Here is a 20,860-nt window from a genome sequence, read left to right on the forward strand (position 1 = left end):
TACCCTCAATATTGGAACAATTGTCAATATCCAAGAACTTTAAAAGCTGATTTTCAAAAAAGATTAAAATGTTTAATAGACCATTTTTGCAAGAAAGTCTCGATACATGGAGAACAAATTGAAGGTATTTTAGATTCATCAAAATTGTATCAACAAGGTGGACGCTTTGCTGAAAAAATGTGGAAGCAATATCCTTTTTTGGAGAATCCTAATGAAAATGGTGCTATAACAAGATTATGGACTACTTTAAGTGCTAGCCAATACCTGCAAGAAAACATATCAGAATATTTCAAATTAGTAGATTTGTGTCAAACCATGATTTTGGGATCATTGGAGGATGAGAGAATGTTTAGTTCATTATCATTCTTGAAGTCAAAGTTGAGGAACAAGCTTGATAAACATGTGGATACATGTTTAATATTATACGTAACAAAGTATGACATTGACAATTTTCCATATGAAAGAGCGCTAACTCTTTGGCGATCAGATTGTGATAGAAGGGGAGAAAACAATATAACAAATCTCTCTAATGAAATTGATATAGAACATAATGTTTTGGAGGCTCATAATGACAGTTCATTTAGAGAAGATCATGTTCACAATTTAGAAAATGAGGACCAAGATGAGAACTGGGAAATTGAAATACCCTAGGACTCTTATTTTGGTATACATGTTCCATTGATCATGCAAAATTACTATATGTCAACTTCAGGTAAAAATAGGTTCTATATTTGTATTTTTCATTGTAACATTGCAGCGACATTACTTTGATGTGTGTTATTTTAAGATTGATGTTTCATATTTAATCATTACATTGTTTGTTTCTTATCTGTGACAGGAAATAAAGCTGGATTTGGTGAGGTTGGGACCTATTTCTTTTCACATAGATAGTGTCTGTCTATTATTAAATGATAAATAACAAATTTAACAAGACTTTCAAGTCATTTGTTAGCCATTTCTTGTCAGACATTTGTAAACCATGTTTACAAGTCTTTCAGGTACTAAGTTGTTCGGGTCCCCACATGTCCTTAGGACCATTAAGGGATGAGATAACATGAATCAGTCCAACTCATGCCCAGAATTTACTTTTTACCTATTGATGTAAGTGTTTTGTTACCACTTATCACCAACAAAATTCTACCATAACATAAACCAACTTGAAGACAGCACTTCTCATCTTCCTTTTACATAAATGCTCTATGGATCTCCCTACTATACTTTCCTGAGACCAATGTCCCTTCTTGGTAGGTCTCTCCACCATACCACTAATCGCACAAAAGACTCACAGTAGTAATTACTGCATTCTATAAATCTCTCTAGTCTCAGTTATTGGTGTCCCTATCACACTTGACCAATACAATCTTGCAGGTCTATTTTTTTATCATATCTTTATTTTTTGTTATTTTGTGTATTTAACTTTCGCACCATTGAAGAGTAACGAGTTAGTGTCCTTTGGATTTGATCTTTGATTGGAAATGAAGTCAGATTTGATGAAGCTGGGACCTATTTCTTTTCACATAGACAATGTCCTAGTATTAAATGATAAATAAATAATTTAAGAAGTCTAACGCTAAGCAACAATGGGCTTATTCAAGTACATGAAATTGCGTTGATGTCTAGCTCTGATATCTTAGAAAAATTTAGCGATTTGTTTGCTGCTTGTTTAGAGGATTTTGTCAAGTTTGAAAATTTTGGTTTGTTTTGGTCAGATTTTTTTAGTCGCTTGACTCATTTCATGCATAGATCGATAGATATAGTTTTATTTTTGTAATTATTGTTGTTTTCTTTATATATTTGGTGGTTTGAGGAAAGATATTTTATTTCCTTTCACTTTGTGGCATGATTTCAGCATCTTCACCTTTTAGAATATAGTAAAATATTATTCTTATTTTATATTTTCTTGGAAAAGAATTATTGATATTTGGAAAGGGAAATAAGCCCTAGGTAGCTAAGCGAAGAGAAAAATGGTCTATGTACTAGGTTCTTGCGCATTCATCATAGGAGACCTATTGGCATGAGACCGACATTCCTTTTATGCAATTACACTTTGTCAAGGCGGAGCTGAGTTCGCTAACTTGGGAAGAACACTGACAGCTGATCATAATGCTAAGGAGATTATAATGTTGGTTTCAAAAGCAGGATTGTGAAAATTGTTTGCACTAGTTCTTCTTTTGGTCATATTTACTACCAAATTTGTGTCTTGCTGATTTTTTACATTTGCGATGACCTTGTGCAGATTTGGTTTGAAGAGCCCGATGTTGGAGTGAGAAGACTCTCTACAAACCACAAGGAATACATTGTCTTGGAGGGCACTCGATGTTCTTGGTGCTGCTGAGTCTCTTCACTCAAAGCGTAATGGATATAATGGTATGGCCATAACATCACTTAATTTGATCCTCTTTACTAATCTCCTAATATCATTTCAATACATCAAATTGTTTTGTTTTCATGGAATTCAGAGATACATCAGTAATGTTATTTTGTCTTGGAAATACTAAATTATTTTGTTTTGATATCACCCAGTTTGAGTTGTTCTTTGCAACTACCACTTGATCCTTTAACAAGCATTTGAAATTCAAAGCGTAATAAAGCTCTTTTAGTTTTTTTCCAAAAGAATATTGCTACAAGCCAATGAATATTATTGTGATTAAACTAGATGTTGCACTTGGTACCATAGGCCTTGTAAAAGGGTTGTACTCCATTTCATTCTATGGTAGTAGACTAATTTCTAACTGCTCCATGTACCCACATATGATATAATATTTTTCATTTTTGGTTCGTTGAATATACAAAGAGAAAATTGCTTAACAATATTGCTTAATTTGACAACAATTTTACTTTTATCTGATACAAGAGTGGAGGTAGTCTTAGATTTTACCTATTTCTCAGTAGTTGTTCTCCTTCAGCAACAACATCATCCTTCAACAAACACATTCCATCTTGTACAGAGGAAATTTGACATTTAGTAGACGGCCCATAAGAGATCCTCTAATGGAGGTGCAGTAGTTTAGTAGGATCACTGGATGAGGCACATGTATGAATGTATTGTCTTCAATTACGAAGACGCAGTTACCCATCCAGGGGAGGGCATGCATGAATGTTTATTTTGTGAATGGTGCAGTTTTCTAAGTGTGTTGGGTGCGTGAGTTCATTCGTTGAGTCTACCCTATTAGGTCTTTTATTTGAAGTAGTGTTATCCACACGTGATGGTGATATCCACTAGGTTCATTAGGGTTAGGGTTAGGGTTAGGGATATCCGATGAAGCCAGATTCAATGGTTCAAGTCCTATAAAAGCTAGATTGACGAATTACAAAGAAATTATTGGACACACATCTCACTCAAAAATGACGACTCAAAATCCCTATGGAACCTTGCAATATGTTGTTATGGATAGTGCTTACCTGTGACTTTATACCTCTACAACTTCAGTCGAGTTCTGTAGGGGGGAATTATAATTTCCCCTAGTGCTAATTCCCCCTACTACTTGACCTCATGGAAGATCTGCTCAGATAGTGGAGCGCGAGGCTTGAGGTGGGGTGAGGTGCTTTTTATGCACACATGTGAACCCTTAAAAATGTCATTCCTAGGCTAGGGTGGAACACTGTATCTAGAATAGGTTTCTTGCTAGTTTTACACACTTACCTCATGTTGTTCTCAGCCCGAGCTGCCATTCTAATTCAAACAAGAATCTCCCACATATATTTCATTGCATGTATATCCTAATATTGGAAGGTTAACACTCCTCACAACCACCCAGTCTAGCCCCAATTTACAATTTTTTTTTTGGAATATATATCCTGGCACTTCCTCTCATTCTGAGGATGGTATCCAGGGTAAACCCAAATTATTTGGGGCACGGGGCAATCAACAATACATTCATTAAGAGGTCAACATGTCACTTGTGAGAATTGGTCCTGGGTGTGGAGGGATAACATTCCCCCTCAATTACTTGGACTAGACCCAATTGACTAAAATGCTTTTTGCAAAATATATCTTGAGAAAACCCAGGTAACTTTGCCTCATTCTGAGGATGGCACCCAGGCTTAAGCAAATTCCTTAGGGCCAAAGGCCATATCAACATGTCATTGGTGGGAATAGAACTAGTGTAGGAAGGATAACAATCATTCCACCTAACCAGTGGAGCTAGACCCAATTAACATCAGATGTGTTTGTAGTTAGACAAAGGTGTATGAATTTTGGAAATGAGTTTTTTGGTGTTTTTGGATGCATCACTACTTGTAGTGCTCAGGAGCACGAGTATTTCAAAGATCTAGGTTTTGTACCCTGACCTGTATATTAGTTGTGGGGATAAAAATATTATTGGCTTGTTGTAGCGTAGCTTGCATCATCTCACCAGTGATTTTCTCTTTGGATACTGGTAAAATAGATGGAAACCTGTATAAGTAACATGATCAAGTATACAGATTCTTGAATTGCTAGGCTCTGCAACTAGGGTTTCCGACAGACAACCTGCGCCATAGCACATAGGGACGGCTCTGCAGCCTGAGAGGGTCTGACCTCCAGCACCTGACAAAGAGCCTCAGGAAATCAGACGACACACATGGACCCTCCCCAGGGGGGGCCTCAAAGCCCTCCCCTCAGTCAAACGATGAGCCGCCAGAGCACACGGGATCCCTAATATTTGGGTCGATCCGCGCAGACAAGAATACCGAGACGTCACTGCAACAGAACAAGTTGAAAGATAAAGCAATACCGACTGACAAGAAGGATGCAAACCCAGAAGGAAAATGTTGGAAATAATATTGAGAGGGGGGGGTGAATCAGTATTAACAGATCAGTAAAAACTTTCCAATTTCATACTCAGAAACATATACGCTACTTCAATTAAGTGAACCCGCGTGTACACACTACTGTGTCTAATGAAACTCGCGTATATCCAGATATCTTATAATTCAGTTAGCTTAATCTTCAGTAAATGCATCAGAACATTATTAAGCATATTAATAGTAAACAGGTGCAGAATAACAGAACAGAACATCACACAAGAGCCACACACATGAACACCATGATATAAGGTGGAAACCCAATGTGGGTGAAAACCACCTGCTACAATTCGTCTCTTTCTCTTTAATAAGAAAACTTCTTTTACAATGTACTGGTGCAGTCCTTTACCAGTACGCAGGCTACAACCTGTAGAGGGCTACAACCCTCTCTCGTTTTCCAACTACTTCTGGAAGGGAGCTACAACCCCCTCAGCTCTTGTACTATCAGATCCATTTACTAGTACGTAGGTGCTGACCCTACAACCTTCTTTCCTTCAGGGACCACGTTTCATCAATTTTCAGACTGGATCCAAGAGTACAAAACAAATATTACCGCAATACAATCATCAACTTATACTTGCATCATAATTCATTAAACAACCCAATACTGAATCACTGAAACCCTGTCATCAAGAACACAGAACCCAAACCAGAGCCCAAAACTCTGCAACAACCACCAGAATCAGCAGCAACCTGAAATATCAAATCTTATTATGCATACGCTACTTCACTGTACCAAAACCGCGTGTATACGCGCTTTCACCAAAGGAAACCCGCGTGCAGATCTAGAAATAGTTTCTTATGCCTTCGCTGTCAGATCCGACCCTTGCCAAGCATCCCGAACAGATAAACAGTAATACCAGATCTTCTCACTTCATCAGACACACATTGCTTATCTCTTTGCCTAATGATCTTCTCCTTATATAGCCTTAGGCCCTTCACAATGCCATGAGCCAAAACCATAGCAACACAATACCATCAACTTCAAAACTAGGGATCGACACGCCCGTCGAGACACAATGGTCCGAAACCATAGGCACAACTTCCAAGGACTAACCGCCATGGACCAAAGGTACTTTTCCACATACACGCGCTTTTGCTGAAGCCAACCTGCGTGTACACGCGACTTGGGCTTAACGAACATGCGTGTATGAACTTTCTTGCCATGCTGTACTAAGATCTGTCCTCTGATTAAGTTGCCATCACCTGTACCAACCTCTGAGCACCTGTACCAACCTCTGATTGAGTTGCCATCAAGGACAACACTTGAATCATAATGCCAACAGAAAAGACAAGCCAGAGGAACAAACCAAGGTTACTTCAAAAACCTGCAAGCCAATAGCAGAGGAAAGACCCAAGATAGAACTGCCCAATCAGAAGATCAATGAGAGAATACAGTACATGACAGATCATGCACTCATAGGAAATTTCATAGGAATGTGGCCAACCGAAAAAGCGTTGCATGGCTGGATCTTGGAAAAGTGGAAACCCAAGGGTGACATCACTCTGCAGCTAGGACTGAAGGGTTTTTTTACTGTTATCTTTTTTTGCTTAGAAGACAAGTTCAGAATCTTAACTCAAGGCCCATACTTCTTTAACTCAGCACGCTTATACTTGAGAGAATGGATAGCAAGATTCAACTCGGACAAGGAAGACCTCACCTGGGCCCCTGTTTGGATCAGAATGTACTCTCTTCCAGAAGAATATTGGGATGAAGGAATACTCAAGGATATTGGAAGCGGACTGGGGGAATACATAAAAGCGGCAGAAGAAACAAAGCTACGAAGATACACTTCATACGCCCGCATCTGCGTCTTCATGCGACTAGACAAAGCGCTACCTGATTCGGTAAGTCTATCTCATGACGACTATGAATGGATCCAACCTCTGGACTATGAACATGTTCCGTTTCGATGTCGCAAGTGTCATGCTCATGGGCATCTTTTTAGGGATTGTCCACTAAATGTCATAGCCCCTATATCCAACCCCTCTGACCCCTCTGATAAGTCAGCCCAAGAAGGCTTTACCAAAGTTCATAACCGAAAACGAGCTCACAAAAAGCCTGCACCTGGGAAGAAACTGCATCAAAACTCTGCATCCATTCCTTCCACGAGTAACAGTTTTCAGATTCTGGCTCATACCTCAGAAGAACAACCCTTAAGCTCAAAGCCAAATGCGACACTGCTATCCACCCCCGACATCAACAATCCTTCCAGCTCTACCCCTGTTTCTATTAACCCAAAGGAAAAAAAGGCTTCCCCCATGGATAACCAAAATGATAGTACAGGAAAAGAGATTGAAATGGAAGTAGATGGATCTTTGAACCATCTCATCTCCCTCGCAGAAACAACTGGAGAGAGAAGTCAACCGCAAATCATGGATGAAGATCCTGAAAATTTCGACATGGAAGGACTGGACTTACTTGAGCTCGAGCAAGCATGCAAAAAGAAAAACTATGATCAAATCCCAGAGATGCAACTCAACAAGCTGGAAATAGTTCTATCGAAGGTATATCAGCAGAAGCAACTAGGCATCCAACCAAGCAGTACCTGGGATGGAAGCCTCCCCCCAAGAGACTTCAAAAAGAGAGGGAGAAGAACGGATCTCCAGCGAACAATTGAAGTAGGAAAGATCCTGGTGGACTCAGGCAGGTATGCAAAATTGACGAAGTACTACAAACCCTTCATCAATAGTGAATCATGAAACTCACCTCATGGAATTTAAGGGGGCTCAACAGCCCAGGGAAACTCCGAACTCTAAAAAACATGATAAAGATGGAGAAACCGCAAATGTGTTTTCTTCAAGAAACTAAATGCAATAGCAATACGCTAGGAAGCATCCTCTCCAGAGCTTGGCCAGGATGCCAATCAGTAGCAGTAGACGCAGAAGGAGCATCAGGGGGACTAGCTATAGTATGGAACCCACAGATGATCTCTCTCCAGGATTTTCATGCCTCCCACAATATAATACAGGCTACCTTCCACATCATAGGTACTAATATTCACGGCAACCTTACTAATGTCTACTTCCCTCAGGAAGCTGGAAACAAAATAGCCTTACTCAATACAATAGAAGCTCTAAGCTTAAGCAGAACGCATCCTCTTTGGATCATCGGAGGGGATTTCAATATGATCACCAAGCTGGAGGAAAAACAGGGTGGGCGAATCAGGCTGGATCAGGAAAATGTCCACTTCAAAGACTTCATACAAAACAACTCACTCATCGACTTGCAATTCTGCAACGGCATACATACTTGGAGCAACCGCAGAGCCGGAAAGTATCAAATCGCCTCAAAGTTAGATAGATTCCTCATCACCGATAATTCGGTTCATCTAGGAGGGGATATAGCAACCGCCATTCTCCCTTACTCAGGATCTGACCATTGGCCCATATCTCTCCAATGGCAAAGGCCCGGCAACACAATCAAGCGACCCTTTCGCTTCGAAGAGTGTTGGCTCACACATCCTGCTTTCAAGGACTTCGTCAAAACAGCGTGGAGTAACTTCTGCCCACCGGAAGGATCTAAAATGTTTCAATTTCAACAGAAACTCAAATATCTAAAAATCCAAATTAAGAAATGGAACCAAGAGACATTTGGAAACATTTTCAAGGAGCAACAAACTCTAAACAAGGAAATGGCAGATCTTCAGCAACAAATCATAGACAAGGGACACACCAATTGGACCTTAGAATAGGAGCAACGCATAAATACTCAATTGGAGGAGAGGAGAAAGCAAGAGGAAATTCTATGGAGGCAAAAATCCAGGATAAGATGGTTAAAAGAGGGGGAAAGGAACACTAAATTCTTCCATAGAACTATTGTCCAAAGACGAATGCACAACAACATATCCTTCATTCAGAATCAGGAAGGGACAAGAGTGGAAAAGCATGAAGAAATTGAGGAGGAATTTCTTCAACATTTCAAACAGGTGCTCAGCGAGCCTAAGGCAAACAGAAATCCAGCCATCGAAAAAATCATTCGAAAGATTCCAAAAATTATCACTGAAGAACATAATGAGCTCCTCCTTCACCCTATTCTTCCTCAGGAGGTGGACATAGCCATGCACCAGCTCAAAGAGGGCAAAGCCCCGGGACCTGATGGTTTTTCAACCACCTTCTATCACAAGTTCTGGGAGATGATAAAAGACGAGGTTTGGCAAGTTGTGGAGGAATCCAGAGCTCTGCACTGGCTCTTACCTGCCCTCAACGCAACCTTCATTGCGCTCATCCCAAAGGAAGAGATATCTAACACACCGAACAAATTTCGCCCTATAGCACTATGCAACGTCATTTACAAAGTTATCTCTAAAGTCGTTGCAAACAGGCTAAAACCTCTTCTGCCTTTGTTAATATCACCGGAACAGTCTGGCTATGTAGAAGGGCGGCAGATCCTCGATGGAATCATCCTCACGCATGAAGTTATTCATACCCTCAAGCATCACAAACAGGCAGGTATGCTACTGAAGCTCGATCTCTCAAAAGCATTTGATAAACTAAGTTGGACTTATATGAAAAAAATGTTAAATGCTTATGGTTTCTCACCCATGTGGGTGCGGTGGATTATGAGTCTCATATCTTCCTCCTTCTTTTCCATACTTGTGAATGGCATTCCCTCTAAACCCTTCAGTCCTTCCAGAGGAATTCGGCAGGGCGATCCTCTTTCCCCCTTCCTTTTTGTTTTAATGGCCGAAGGATTAGGACGGCATATCAAATCTGCTCTTGCCTCCCATCAGCTCAAAGGACTCTCCATCCATGGTACCCCAGCCATAACCCATCAGCAATTTGTTGATGATAATATGTTGTTTGGATACCCTTCGGTTCAGGAAGCCTCCCTCTTCAAAACTCTTCTCAACGACTTCTCTGAAGCCTCGGGCACAAGTGTTAACAATGCCAAATCTCAAATCTTCTTCTTTCACACAGCTCCTGTGGTGCAGCGTGCAATAGCTCGCATTCTGGGCTTCCCCATTGACTCTCTCCCCTCAAAATATCTTGGAGCCCCCCTCATAGACTCAGCCATCAAACATTCCACCTGGCGCACCTTAATTGAGAAGCTGGATTCTCGTCTAAATCTGTGGACGCATCGAACTCTTAACATTGCTAGCCGGGTGGTGCTCATAAAGGTTGTGCTTCAGGCTATGCCGCTCTACCTGTTTTCAATTCTTGCAGTGCCCAAATGGGTTATAAAAAGAATAAAGGATCTTCAATGCAACTTCCTATGGGGAAGCACAGCTACTAATCGTAAATGGGCCCTGGTAAATTGGACAACTGTTTGTATGCCTAAAGAAAAGGGAGGCATTGGATTGCGAGATCCCAATCAAAGCAATGCGATAATGTGTGCCAAACTCTGGTGGCAGTGGCTCTCCAACACTGACAAACCTTGGGCCACAATCTGGACAGCCAAATACGCAAATCACAGACCACAAAAGGAGCTTATAAGACTTATTCCCAATGCAAAAGGCTCCCTCATATGGAATGCGGCCAAGCAACATTACATGTTGATACAACACCACAGCTTTTGGGAAGTAAGAAATGGTGAAACAGCACGCTTCTGGACTGACGCTTGGAACCAAATGCCAAAGCTCAGTAGCACTCTCCACCCTCTTCCATCTTACATTAGGGAGGAGCAACAGCAGCAAACAGTTAGACAACACTGGACCCAGGAGAATGAGCAATGGATTCAAAGTGATAGGTTAATAAGGAATACAGATTGCCCCTTCAGGGAGAGTCTGGAACGGGAGCTCCAAAATCGACGCATACGACATTCAGAAGACAAAGACATACTAAGATGGGGATATAGGCCAAAAGGAACCTTTACAACTTCTGAAGCTTACAAATTAATCAACTCCAATCCATCTCCCCTCAATCTCCTCTGGGGAAAAATTTGGGATTCAGGCATCTGGCCTAAAGTATCTCTTTTTCTTTGGCTGGTTGGACATCAAAAAATCCTAACATGGGATAGGCTAAGGAAAAGAAATTATCATGGTCCCTCGATGTGTGTCAATTGTAGAGCCCAGGAGGAAACCCTTCAGCACTTGTTTGACTCCTGCGCTATAGCCAATCAGTTATGGGAGAAGGTAAGCTTCAGATGTCAGAAAAGATGTAGAGTGGCAGAGGACATCATAAATACTCTGCGTCAATGGCAAAAGAAACCATTCAAGAGTGGAATTCTTAACCATATGTGGAAAATAATTCCAGGTTTGCTAGTTTGGGGAATTTGGAAAGAAAGGAACAAATGTATATTCAAAGATCAAAGCTCTCCTTTAGAGAATATATGGAGCAGATTCTACACAAACCTCAAAGAAACACTGCTGATACATACCTGGACTAAGGAGGACCTTCCCTCACTCGACAATGAGAGAGCCATTTGGGAAAACTGGAATATACAACTCCCTAATGTAACTCTCAACAATGCCCCTCGAACCTTCAATTCAAACAAAGATTCTTGGACAGCTCCTCCAGAGCACACATTCAAGCTCAATTTTGATGGTGCCTCAAAGGGCAACCCTGGGAAGGCAGGCTATGGTGGAATATTCAGGAATCATGCAGGAAAGCCTCAACTGATTTACTTTGGAAATATTGGTTGGGACACCAACAACTCGGCGGAAATGGAAGGCTTATGGCAAGGTCTCCTCTTAGCAAGAACACACAATTACCATCCTCTGGAGGTAGAGGGAGACTCTCTGCTCCTTATCAATATGGTCAAACAACTCCTCAATGGCTCTCATGCAAGCAAGATAGCAATGAGTTGGAGACTGGAGGCCAGATTAGAAGCTATAGAACTCGAGCTTCTTAACAACAGAGCAATAATCTTCAGTCACGTTAAGAGGGATGGCAACAAAGTCGCCGACATCCTAGCCAATGTGGGGGTAGAAAGCAATCACGCCTTACTCACAGGATCAATAAACATAATTCCAAACAATGATAAAATACAGGAATGCAATCAGCTGGTTCAAGAAGAAGCTACACCCCCGGATGCGGGTGATCTGTAAGGCATTTACCACGATGGGACGGAGGAAGGCGGAGCATGGTTGGCACCTGTCCAGCATGCTCGCCAGACAGAATATCAGGTGGGAGGATATCAATGTGCAGGTGATTAACATTATGGGTGTTCGTCTGTTCGGTCTTGGCGTTAAAACGTTGTCCAGTTACGCCTACTCGGGAGGATTTCTGCCTGCAACGAACTTGATTGCCATAGTAATGGCAGGTGAGGATCGAGGGAATGGCACCTGCATATTTAATAGCCTCAGCTCCAGCAACATGCTACTGTGTTTCATTCTGCTTGGAACGATTCAGAGTTTTGAGAAAGACTGGGCTTGGGGAGGGTCAGGCGCCGGATGTTGTCTTCGGATAGCGCCTGAGGCAGAGCTCAAGGTGCGTAATTTCCCCTCAGCTGTTGGCGGCATATCCTATGGTGTTCGTGGCATTCTCATTACGGGTCGAGGAATTTCCACTGAAGGAGATTTCATCACTATTGTTCGTGTTCTTCTGTCCGCTATGCCGAGACCCCGCCAGCGCATGCTTAGTCACAGAGGATCTGGCCGAGGCAACCCTTCGCGCCCTTCTGCTGGGTCTGGCTCCATGGGGCAAGCTCCTCATCCTTTGGCTCAACTATTTTCTCGTTCAACTGTTCTCTAACTCGCCCTTGAATTACGGCTCATGTCTCTGTTATCTTCATAGAAGAAGCCCAAGACGAGGGCGAGCCTAGTGCCCCTATACCTCAAACTGAGGAAATCCAAAATCCCGGCTCTCCGAAGCCTTCTACTGACATGCAACACGGGACGCCTTAGCCAGCCAGCGCCATCAACATTGTGCCAGTTGCCCACGCTCAGCCGGACAGGCAGGAACCGGAAGAGGGATGGTGCAGGATAGTGGAGGAGCAACCCGACGAATAATCTTATGTGTCAGCTATCCACCAGTTTTTTGAAGCCCAGTGGAAAGGAGGAAAGGTTCTCTCTGGCTCTGTTTGTCAAACTTTCTCTATGTTCTTGTATCGGGTCTATTGTCTAGTTTCTGTTGTGTCGGGACTATTGTCTAGTGTCTGTTGTTTGTATCTCTCTGTTTCCCCTACGTGGGATATCATGTTCAATCTCCCTGTTTTTGATTCAGTCATGCTCAAACGGCCTAACTCTCAGGCATGATGGCTCTCTGTGTTCAAATGATGTAACAGTTCTCTCTTTTTGTAAATAATAGATTAATCATACTTAGCAAAAAAAAAACATGATCAAGTATGCCATGTTTAAAAAAAAAAAAAAATTGCCACATTTGCTAAGGATTTGCACCATTGGTGTAGCTGGATTGTGGTGGTTCTAGTTCTTCAAGACTATTGAACAAAACTTTATTTGGAAATTAAGTTGTTTACGATTGTCAAATATGACTGATCATTAGAAATTCTTTGCCATTTGTTGTTACTAACAGGGTATTTTATAATATTGTGCAATATGGTTTTCTATGCTTTATAGTGCCAGTATTTACTTGTTATGTTGATGTGTAGAGCATATGATATTCAAGTGGTTTTTATGTTGGTTTTGATGATAACATCTCAATGGTGATGGAACCCTTGCTTTGAATCATGCAAGGTTCTAATGGTGAACTATGAAAGAGAACGCTTATTTTGGATTCTAACCACGAAAATTTTCTCAAAAGTCCAGCCCATAGAAAAAGGTGAAATTTTGTATATAAATGATGTTTGTTTCTGAGCAAGAAGTCTTGTTAAAATTTGCAATGATATATACTAGTGACTTTGTTTTTGAAGCACGTTTTTTTATTGTGAGGCATAGTTTTTATCCAGATATATTTCAAAATTTAAACCTGCTTGTTCTTGATGGTTTTACAAAGGCTTTTAGGGACATTGTATCCTTGTTGAATTAATGCTAGGGGTGCCTTGTTGAGAATAAGGGTATATTCTATGATATTGATGTCTTTTCTTCAATGGATTTCATGCACCATATGTTTTCATTGATGATGAAGTAACTCTGTGATTATGTTGATCTACATGGATAGCTCATTGTTGGTGTTGTTTTCTCATGGGTAGCATTGCATTTTTGAACTCTTTGGATTAATGATGGAGATGATCCTTGCTCGTTGATTCATGTAATCCTGTGCTTCTTCAAAATAGGTTGGCTAAGTAGTTAATCATTGTTTTTCCACCATAGATGTAGCATTCTCTTATTTGTGTAAGAAATTATGCCTGAATTTAGGTTCTTACATTGTTTCATTGGTGATTGACATGTCTTCTTGCTAAAGTTGTTTTGGTTATGATCAAGTTTTGTGAAGTTTTAACAGTGTTGACCCTCTTAGTTTCTTTTTGGTTAGGTGCATGTTCTAGGTCTTGAGCCAATAGGAATTGATCTTCTCTCGGTGAGCACAAACATTATATTTTTTCTTTGGAATATGATCAAAGGATGTATGGTAACAATTTTTCTTAATGTTGACAACTTTGTTGTTTGTTTTTATGCCACCATGTTCCCTCCCAGAAAATGTTGTGCCTGGAGCCCAGTAGACGCATCACTGCTCGTAGTGCTCAGGGGTATGAGTATTTCAAATATCTAGGTTTTGTACCCTTACCCGTATATTGGCTATGGGGATAAAAAAGTTATTGGCCTATTGTAGCGTAGCCTGCATCATCTCACTAGTGAGTTTCTCTTTGGATACTGGTAAAATAGATTGAAACCTGTATAAGTAACATGATCAAGTATACCATGTTTAAAAAAAAATATTTTGCCACTTTTGCTAAGGATTTGCACCATTGGTGTAGCTAGATTGTGGTGGTTCTAGTTCTTCAAGATTATTGAACAAAACTTTATTTGGAAATTAAGTTGTTTATGATTGTCAAATATGACTGATCATTTGAGATTCTTTGCCATCTACCATTAGTAAACATCAATGTAACAAAGAATAGATCCAAGCAAAAACAAGAGAGCACTTACTTTTTAAATCATTCCATCTACCCACATCACTTCAATATCCCCGTTTTTGAGACCTATAATATTCCCATTCAAGGATAAATCTGATTCTTCGGTATCCATACCTATTTTAGCTTTACACCTTCTTAAAGACCCTTGCTAGAAATTTTGGTCTCATTTACAGATTTTTGCTTCAGTTCAATTTCTTTATCATCACTAGACTGATCCTCAAAGGCCAGACCAGCCTTAGCTTTTTGCCTTTTTCTCAAAGATCTATGTTCTGAAGATAGATCTGTTCTAATACAATACTCAGGTTTTGGCTCCATTTCACAATCTTTCTCAATGTTTGAATCATTTTCTGTTTTCATACAATTCTCAAGTGACGAGATGTTTTGACACACCTTATCATCAACTGATGATTAAACAACACCAGACACTTCTAGTAGCTCTACAGCAGATGCCAGTCGAATAACAATGTCCCCAATACAATAATTGTAATCTGGGTGCTCAATTAGCTCAATTGTAATCGCAGCGCTAAGTTTTTATCTAAATTCAGTGACTGCAAAAAAATAGAATGGGTGTGGATGGTTTCTAAGGTTGAAAAGGAGATGTCAATATGGTGTAATAGATGGTTATCATCATGGGGGGTAAGTTAGTGCTGGTGAAATCCCTACTTGAAGCCATCCCTGTGTACTGAGTGTTTTTTTCCTTTATTCCCAAATAGGTCCTGGAACAGGTAAGAAGACTTAGTTTTAGATTCTTATGGGCTGGGGACAAACAGAAAAAAGAATATTCCTTGGGTCTCATGGAAAAAAACTGTTGTTCCTAAAGAGATGTGAGCATGGGACATTTAAAATCTCCATTGCTTGGAAAGAGCCCTGGCTGCTAAATATGTCTAGAGAATTATAGAAGGGAAGGGCTTATTGAGAAAGGTGGTGAGTTGGAAGTACATACAGCCTCTGTCTACTGAGGATTGTATAAGATCTCCAAATAAATCCTACAATAAATCTTCAATGATTTGGAAGGCGGTGGTGTTGGCCTTTCCGTTGATTGGAAGACAGTTGGTTTGAACTTTGGAAGGTTGGGGGTGGCAACAACACAAGGTAGGGGGATGATCCTTGGCTGTTTATAACCCATAATCCTTCTTTATATTCTCCCTTTGACATAAAATGTGCGCTCCCATAGCCCAAACATGATAAGGCACTGATCTTGCCTTTCATCCACCACCTCAAAACATAGAATCCATTTTTTTTCCTTTTTTGTTTTCGTTTCCATGCAATGATAGTACTTATTTTTCCACATAGGAAATGCTTGATGTGCCATTGTTATACATTTTTGGAGCTTTCATTCTGGCAACAATGATTGCAGTGCTTTATTATTTTGATCACAGCGTTGCATCCCAACTTGCCCAACAAAAGGAATTCAACTTAAGAAAACCTTCTTCATACCATTATGACTTACTTCTCTTAGGATTTTTGGTATGCAAATTACCTCAGGATATATATATATATATATATATATATATATATATATATATATATATATATATATATATTATTTAGAACTATGTTGTAATTTTTGTCAAAGTTCATGTTTATGTTCAACTGTCACTGGCTACCCTATTCTGGAAGTGTTGTGGGGAAAAATGCCTATGCAGGATGTTCAACAACCAGAGCTGGTTCAATCTCGACAACCGCAATTCCAGCAATCATATCAAGGACCTGAGCAACAAGTCTTTGTAAGTAATGGGCAACTGCATTTCCAAAGCGGTTATCAACAACCACACTATAATGGTTATGCCCATCAACCTTGTCAAAGTTGCCAGCATCAAATACATTATGCTGGTATACAAAGACCCACTACTCAGGCGATTCCATCTTATCCTGGGTATGCTTCGCCTAACCTGAATAAACAATTGCCCTTTGTAGAAACTCTAGAATTACCAGATCTAAATCGGCTGACGAATGATCCAATTGCTTATGCCCCTTGTTGGCCAGCGATCCCGCATAAACTTCCATCAGATATTCCAAAGTTTAATGGAAATCCGGGTGAAGATCCGTCGAATCATGTGATGACATTTCATCTGTGGTGTTCATCAAACACCCTGAATGATGATTCGATAAGACTTCGCCTTTTTCAGAGGACGTTAACGAGTCCAGCGGCAAAATGGTATATTGAATTGCCTAGAGCTTCGTTCGACAATTTCAGTACCTTAGCCACGACTTTCTTAACCCATTTTCAATTACCGATAAGGTATGAAACGGGAACGGAACTCCTAACCAACTTCAAACAGACAACGGCCACTCACATATCTGATCATATACATGAGTGGCAACGTCGTCGTAGGATGGTAAAAACGTACGTTCCCGATCAGCTATTAGCTGAATGGTTTATCAAATCCTTACTTCCTACAATCATGGAAGATGTGGCAAAGGGGGGAGTCGTAACGGAAGAGCAAGTCATCGCTCGTGCGCAATATCTGGACTTGGTCTATACTCAGTCTAGCACGCTCTACGACAAAATACCTGACGCCACTAGACCAGAATTCTCAATTCCTCCTCCTCCTAAATCGAACAATGACTCTCATGCCATCGATGGCGTGATTGGCACGACAGACACGAAATTGACAAAGGCTACATCTACAAGGGCCCATAAGATTTCCAGTCAAAATGCAAATGAGGAACTTCTTGCCTCAGAAGTAAATGCCGCGTCGACCGACAAGGGCAAACAACTGAAGCAACCAGGGGGAAAGAAGAAAAAGAAAGGGAGAAAAAGGAAACCCCCTGCGAGGTGTCATATATGCGATGAGGATCATTGGACGAGAGATTGTCCACATATAGCTGAAGTTAAGAAACTCTTTAAGAGTTCAAAAACCTCAGCAGTATTGACTGATCTGTTTCCAAGCCCGGGTACCAAACTGGTTGCTAATCAAAATGCTTCCCGATCCCAAGTGCTTATGTTGTCTATCTCAAAGCAGCAAAATGATGCTTTGGCAAGGAATAAAGATTACGGGAATCCACAGGTGTCAAATAACAAGGCTAATGAACAACCTAGTAGTTCGACAACAACTTTGACCAAAGTTGTGCCACCCACCATTCCTGAACAAATTATAAAGTCGCCAAAGGGAGTAGTGTACAAGTCGACATTTAATCCTCGTGCAAAAATAGCACAGAATTATAATATAATAGAGGACCTGGCCCAATCGCCGTCCGCTATGTCGACGCTTGAGGTACCGAAAAATTGCCTCTCCCAAGACCAAGCTTTATTATCAGCAATAGGTGAAATTGACCCAATGGACTCCAATCTTGTGGCCTTTGATCATAAAGGATATGACCCTCAGTTACCAGCTCAACTAGCTTTCCTTATTCAAGTGAAAGCCCTCAACAAAACTGTTCATCGAACAATTATTGATGAGGGGGCATCTACGTGTATTATGTCGATGAGTTGCTGGAAGAATTTAGGCTCACCACCCTTGTCAAGATCGTCAACAACGTTAAAAGCATTTGATGGACGATCATACACTCCATATGGGATTTTAAGTAACTTGCAAGTTGAACTAGGGGGCAAAACAGTAGGAATTGATGTTGAAGTAATTGATGGAAACCTCGATTACAACATCCTACTGGGAAGGCCCTGGATATATGCAATGGCCGCAGTTGTGTCGACCTACTTCAGGAAGATTACATTTCCCTTTCAAGGAGGAATTACAGTCATCGACCAACAAACTTTCCTCCCCGACAGTTCACAAGTTACGGGAAGCATTCCAATGATCCATGGAAGCAATCATTCGCTTCAAAATATTGGAGTAGGTCTCCTAAAAGACCCTGCCTTAATGGGTACTTTTTCCCTACCGCCTGCAAGTAATCTGGCGGAAGTGGCCACAGTGGAAACCTACAATATGAAATCTTCTATATCTAGTGGATTCGGAAGATTCCTAAACATTTTGTCAGCGTGGATCATCGCCCTAATAGAAATACTGTAAATACAGTGGGCTCCGAGGACGGTTCTAATCTCGTGTCAACCTCGTTAAAAAATGAAACAAGGAGTCATGAGGATGGTTCTTTTACTGTGTCAACCTCATTAAAAAATGAAACAATCTCCTTTCCAAATCTCAAAGGTAAACCTTCATTCCAACCACCAAGTTGAATGCAATGAAGCTTGGGGGGCATGCACCTTGATTTGCGTTATTATGCTGGGGGCATGCAAACTTATCACGAGCAGTGTTACTGTAGGGTTCAAGCTCGTTAAAAAATAAACCCGCCATGAGCAGTGTTACCGCAGGGTTCAAGCTCGTTAAAAAATAAACCCGCATCGAGCAGTTTTAGCACACAGTTCATGCTCGTTAAAAAATAAACGCAAGATCCGAGCAGTTTTAGCGCATAGTTCATGCTCGTTAAAAAATAAACATAAGATCGAGCAAATGTTTCCACCCACGTTTAAGCTCGTTAAAAAATGAACTATCCCGGTAAATAACCACTGTGAATGTAATATCATCAGCCATTAAAGCCTTGGTCGTTTTTTCCCGTCACCTCCACTTTTCCATTGGTCGATCGTTCACCTCCATATGTTTGTTTACCCATTTTGAGGAACAGCTGTGAAGAGTGATTTCACTAGCCATCCTTGTGACACTGCCGTGCTTGGAAAATTCCAACCTGTACCTGGAATCAGCTGCTAACCTGTTTCATCACTCGTTCCTCAAAAGACGAGTCTTCTTTAAGCTCTTTTCATCTGACTCGTAAAATATGAAAAGATTGCCGAGTTTTGGCCTTCCAGCTTGTTAAAGCGACCGGAAGAGCTATCCCTCCTCTAGATTTTAATCTTTTTGGACCTGAGGGATTATTGCACAAAAAGATCGAGCGCTTGTTTTGTTCGGCTCGTTAAAACTATCGAAAACTCATCCCTTCTGTATTGTTTTATACTTTTTCGGACTTAAGGGATTAGATGACGAAAAAGGACTTTTGGAGTTAACTTTATGTATCTTTTCAGACTCTCAAAAAATGAAAAGAACCGAGTTATCTTTGTCGTTAGACTCGTTAAAATCATTAAATAGCGACAAACTTGTCTTTAGACGAGAACGAGTTTCACTATCGCTAGGCTCGTTAAAACATAGCGATGGGCTTGCCCGAAGGGCAGGTTATAGAACAAGCATATGTTATCCTCCTCAAGCTTGACAAAAATAAAGAGGTACTGGTCAGCAATGACTGGGGAAAAATTGGGAGAAACTAAAGAAAACTTTGATGGTAGCAAGTCGCTCTTGAACATGACACTTTTCCTCCGTACCACAATCGGGTTGGGTTGTTTCATTCACCGGTCATCACCATGGTCTCGCCATACCATCCATATTTGGGGTAATGCTACCGATACATTGCATCAGTGTCGCCACATGTTCAAGAGAAGTCGTTCAGAAAAGTCAACCATGTCCCATCCACTGCCGTACATTATCCTTCATCCTTTCATGACCGCCACCCTGAATCATATGTCACAGATCGTTTTCACCTCCATCAAAATCATTAGCTCCGTTCCGTGTCATTGATGTGGGATTCATTAAGGCCCTCCTTTGACGGATCGCTTCTTGTCGACATCAGCTCATTATCCAAGAAGTTGATCTAGGAACAACCCCTTCAGTACTTTGAAGCTTGCATGCCTCAATGGCAAGTTTCTCACTTCCGACGACAGGTATACATCAATGACCTTCGACCGAAAGATTTTGCGTGGTGTTCGACGCCAAGTCCTTTATTCACACCACGTGAATTGTACTGCAGTACCTTGAGGGTCATTATCATTATCGGTGATTCCTCTCGCGCTTGTTAACGGTTTACATCATTGACCGGTAATCAAGCGATGTCTTTCCATGTTCGACTTCAGAACATTTCTCACATGGATCGACTTGTACTTAGAGTGAAGATCGAACGAGTTTGAAGACCCCGGATCTAGTTCCATCCATCCGGGTTGCGATATATATTCAGGAAAGATAAAGACATTGACATGTACATCATTGCAGCAGATAATCATCCTACTCAAAGGATGATAATTTCATCAAAATTATCAGTCTACCACCAGACGATTATCTGTTCTATGTACAGAAAAATGAATTTATAAAGCTGAGCATGGGAATGCCCGCCTCAGCTAGATCATGAAAGCAGTATGAAAAATAATGTATTGTATTGTATCTT

The 20,860-nt window shown here is 40.8% G+C and overlaps 1 protein-coding gene and 1 pseudogene across 1 annotated transcript; both read left to right on the forward strand.

Moving 5' to 3' along the window:
- The first annotated feature begins 7,559 nt into the window (after window positions 1-7,559).
- LOC149246670 (uncharacterized) lies at window positions 7,560-8,480 on the forward strand. The gene has a single exon (XM_089442188.1). It carries the CDS (start codon window positions 7,560-7,562, stop codon window positions 8,478-8,480), a length of 921 nt encoding a protein of 306 aa, XP_089298314.1.
- A 7,514-nt stretch (window positions 8,481-15,994) lies between these two features.
- Window positions 15,995-20,860, forward strand: part of LOC149246671 (putative boron transporter 2) — a 31,527-nt pseudogene continuing 26,661 nt past the window's right edge.

This window comes from Pinus tabuliformis, chromosome 7 (genome assembly GCF_031772625.1).
Source record: "Pinus tabuliformis cultivar Carrire ecotype Pingquan chromosome 7, CPIR1, whole genome shotgun sequence".
NCBI lineage: Eukaryota > Viridiplantae > Streptophyta > Pinopsida > Pinales > Pinaceae > Pinus > Pinus tabuliformis.

Coding starts and splice junctions, on each gene's coding strand:
- LOC149246670 (XM_089442188.1), top strand. CDS start 7,560: ATGGAGAAACCGCAAATGTGTTTTCTTCAAGAAACTAAATGCAATAGC.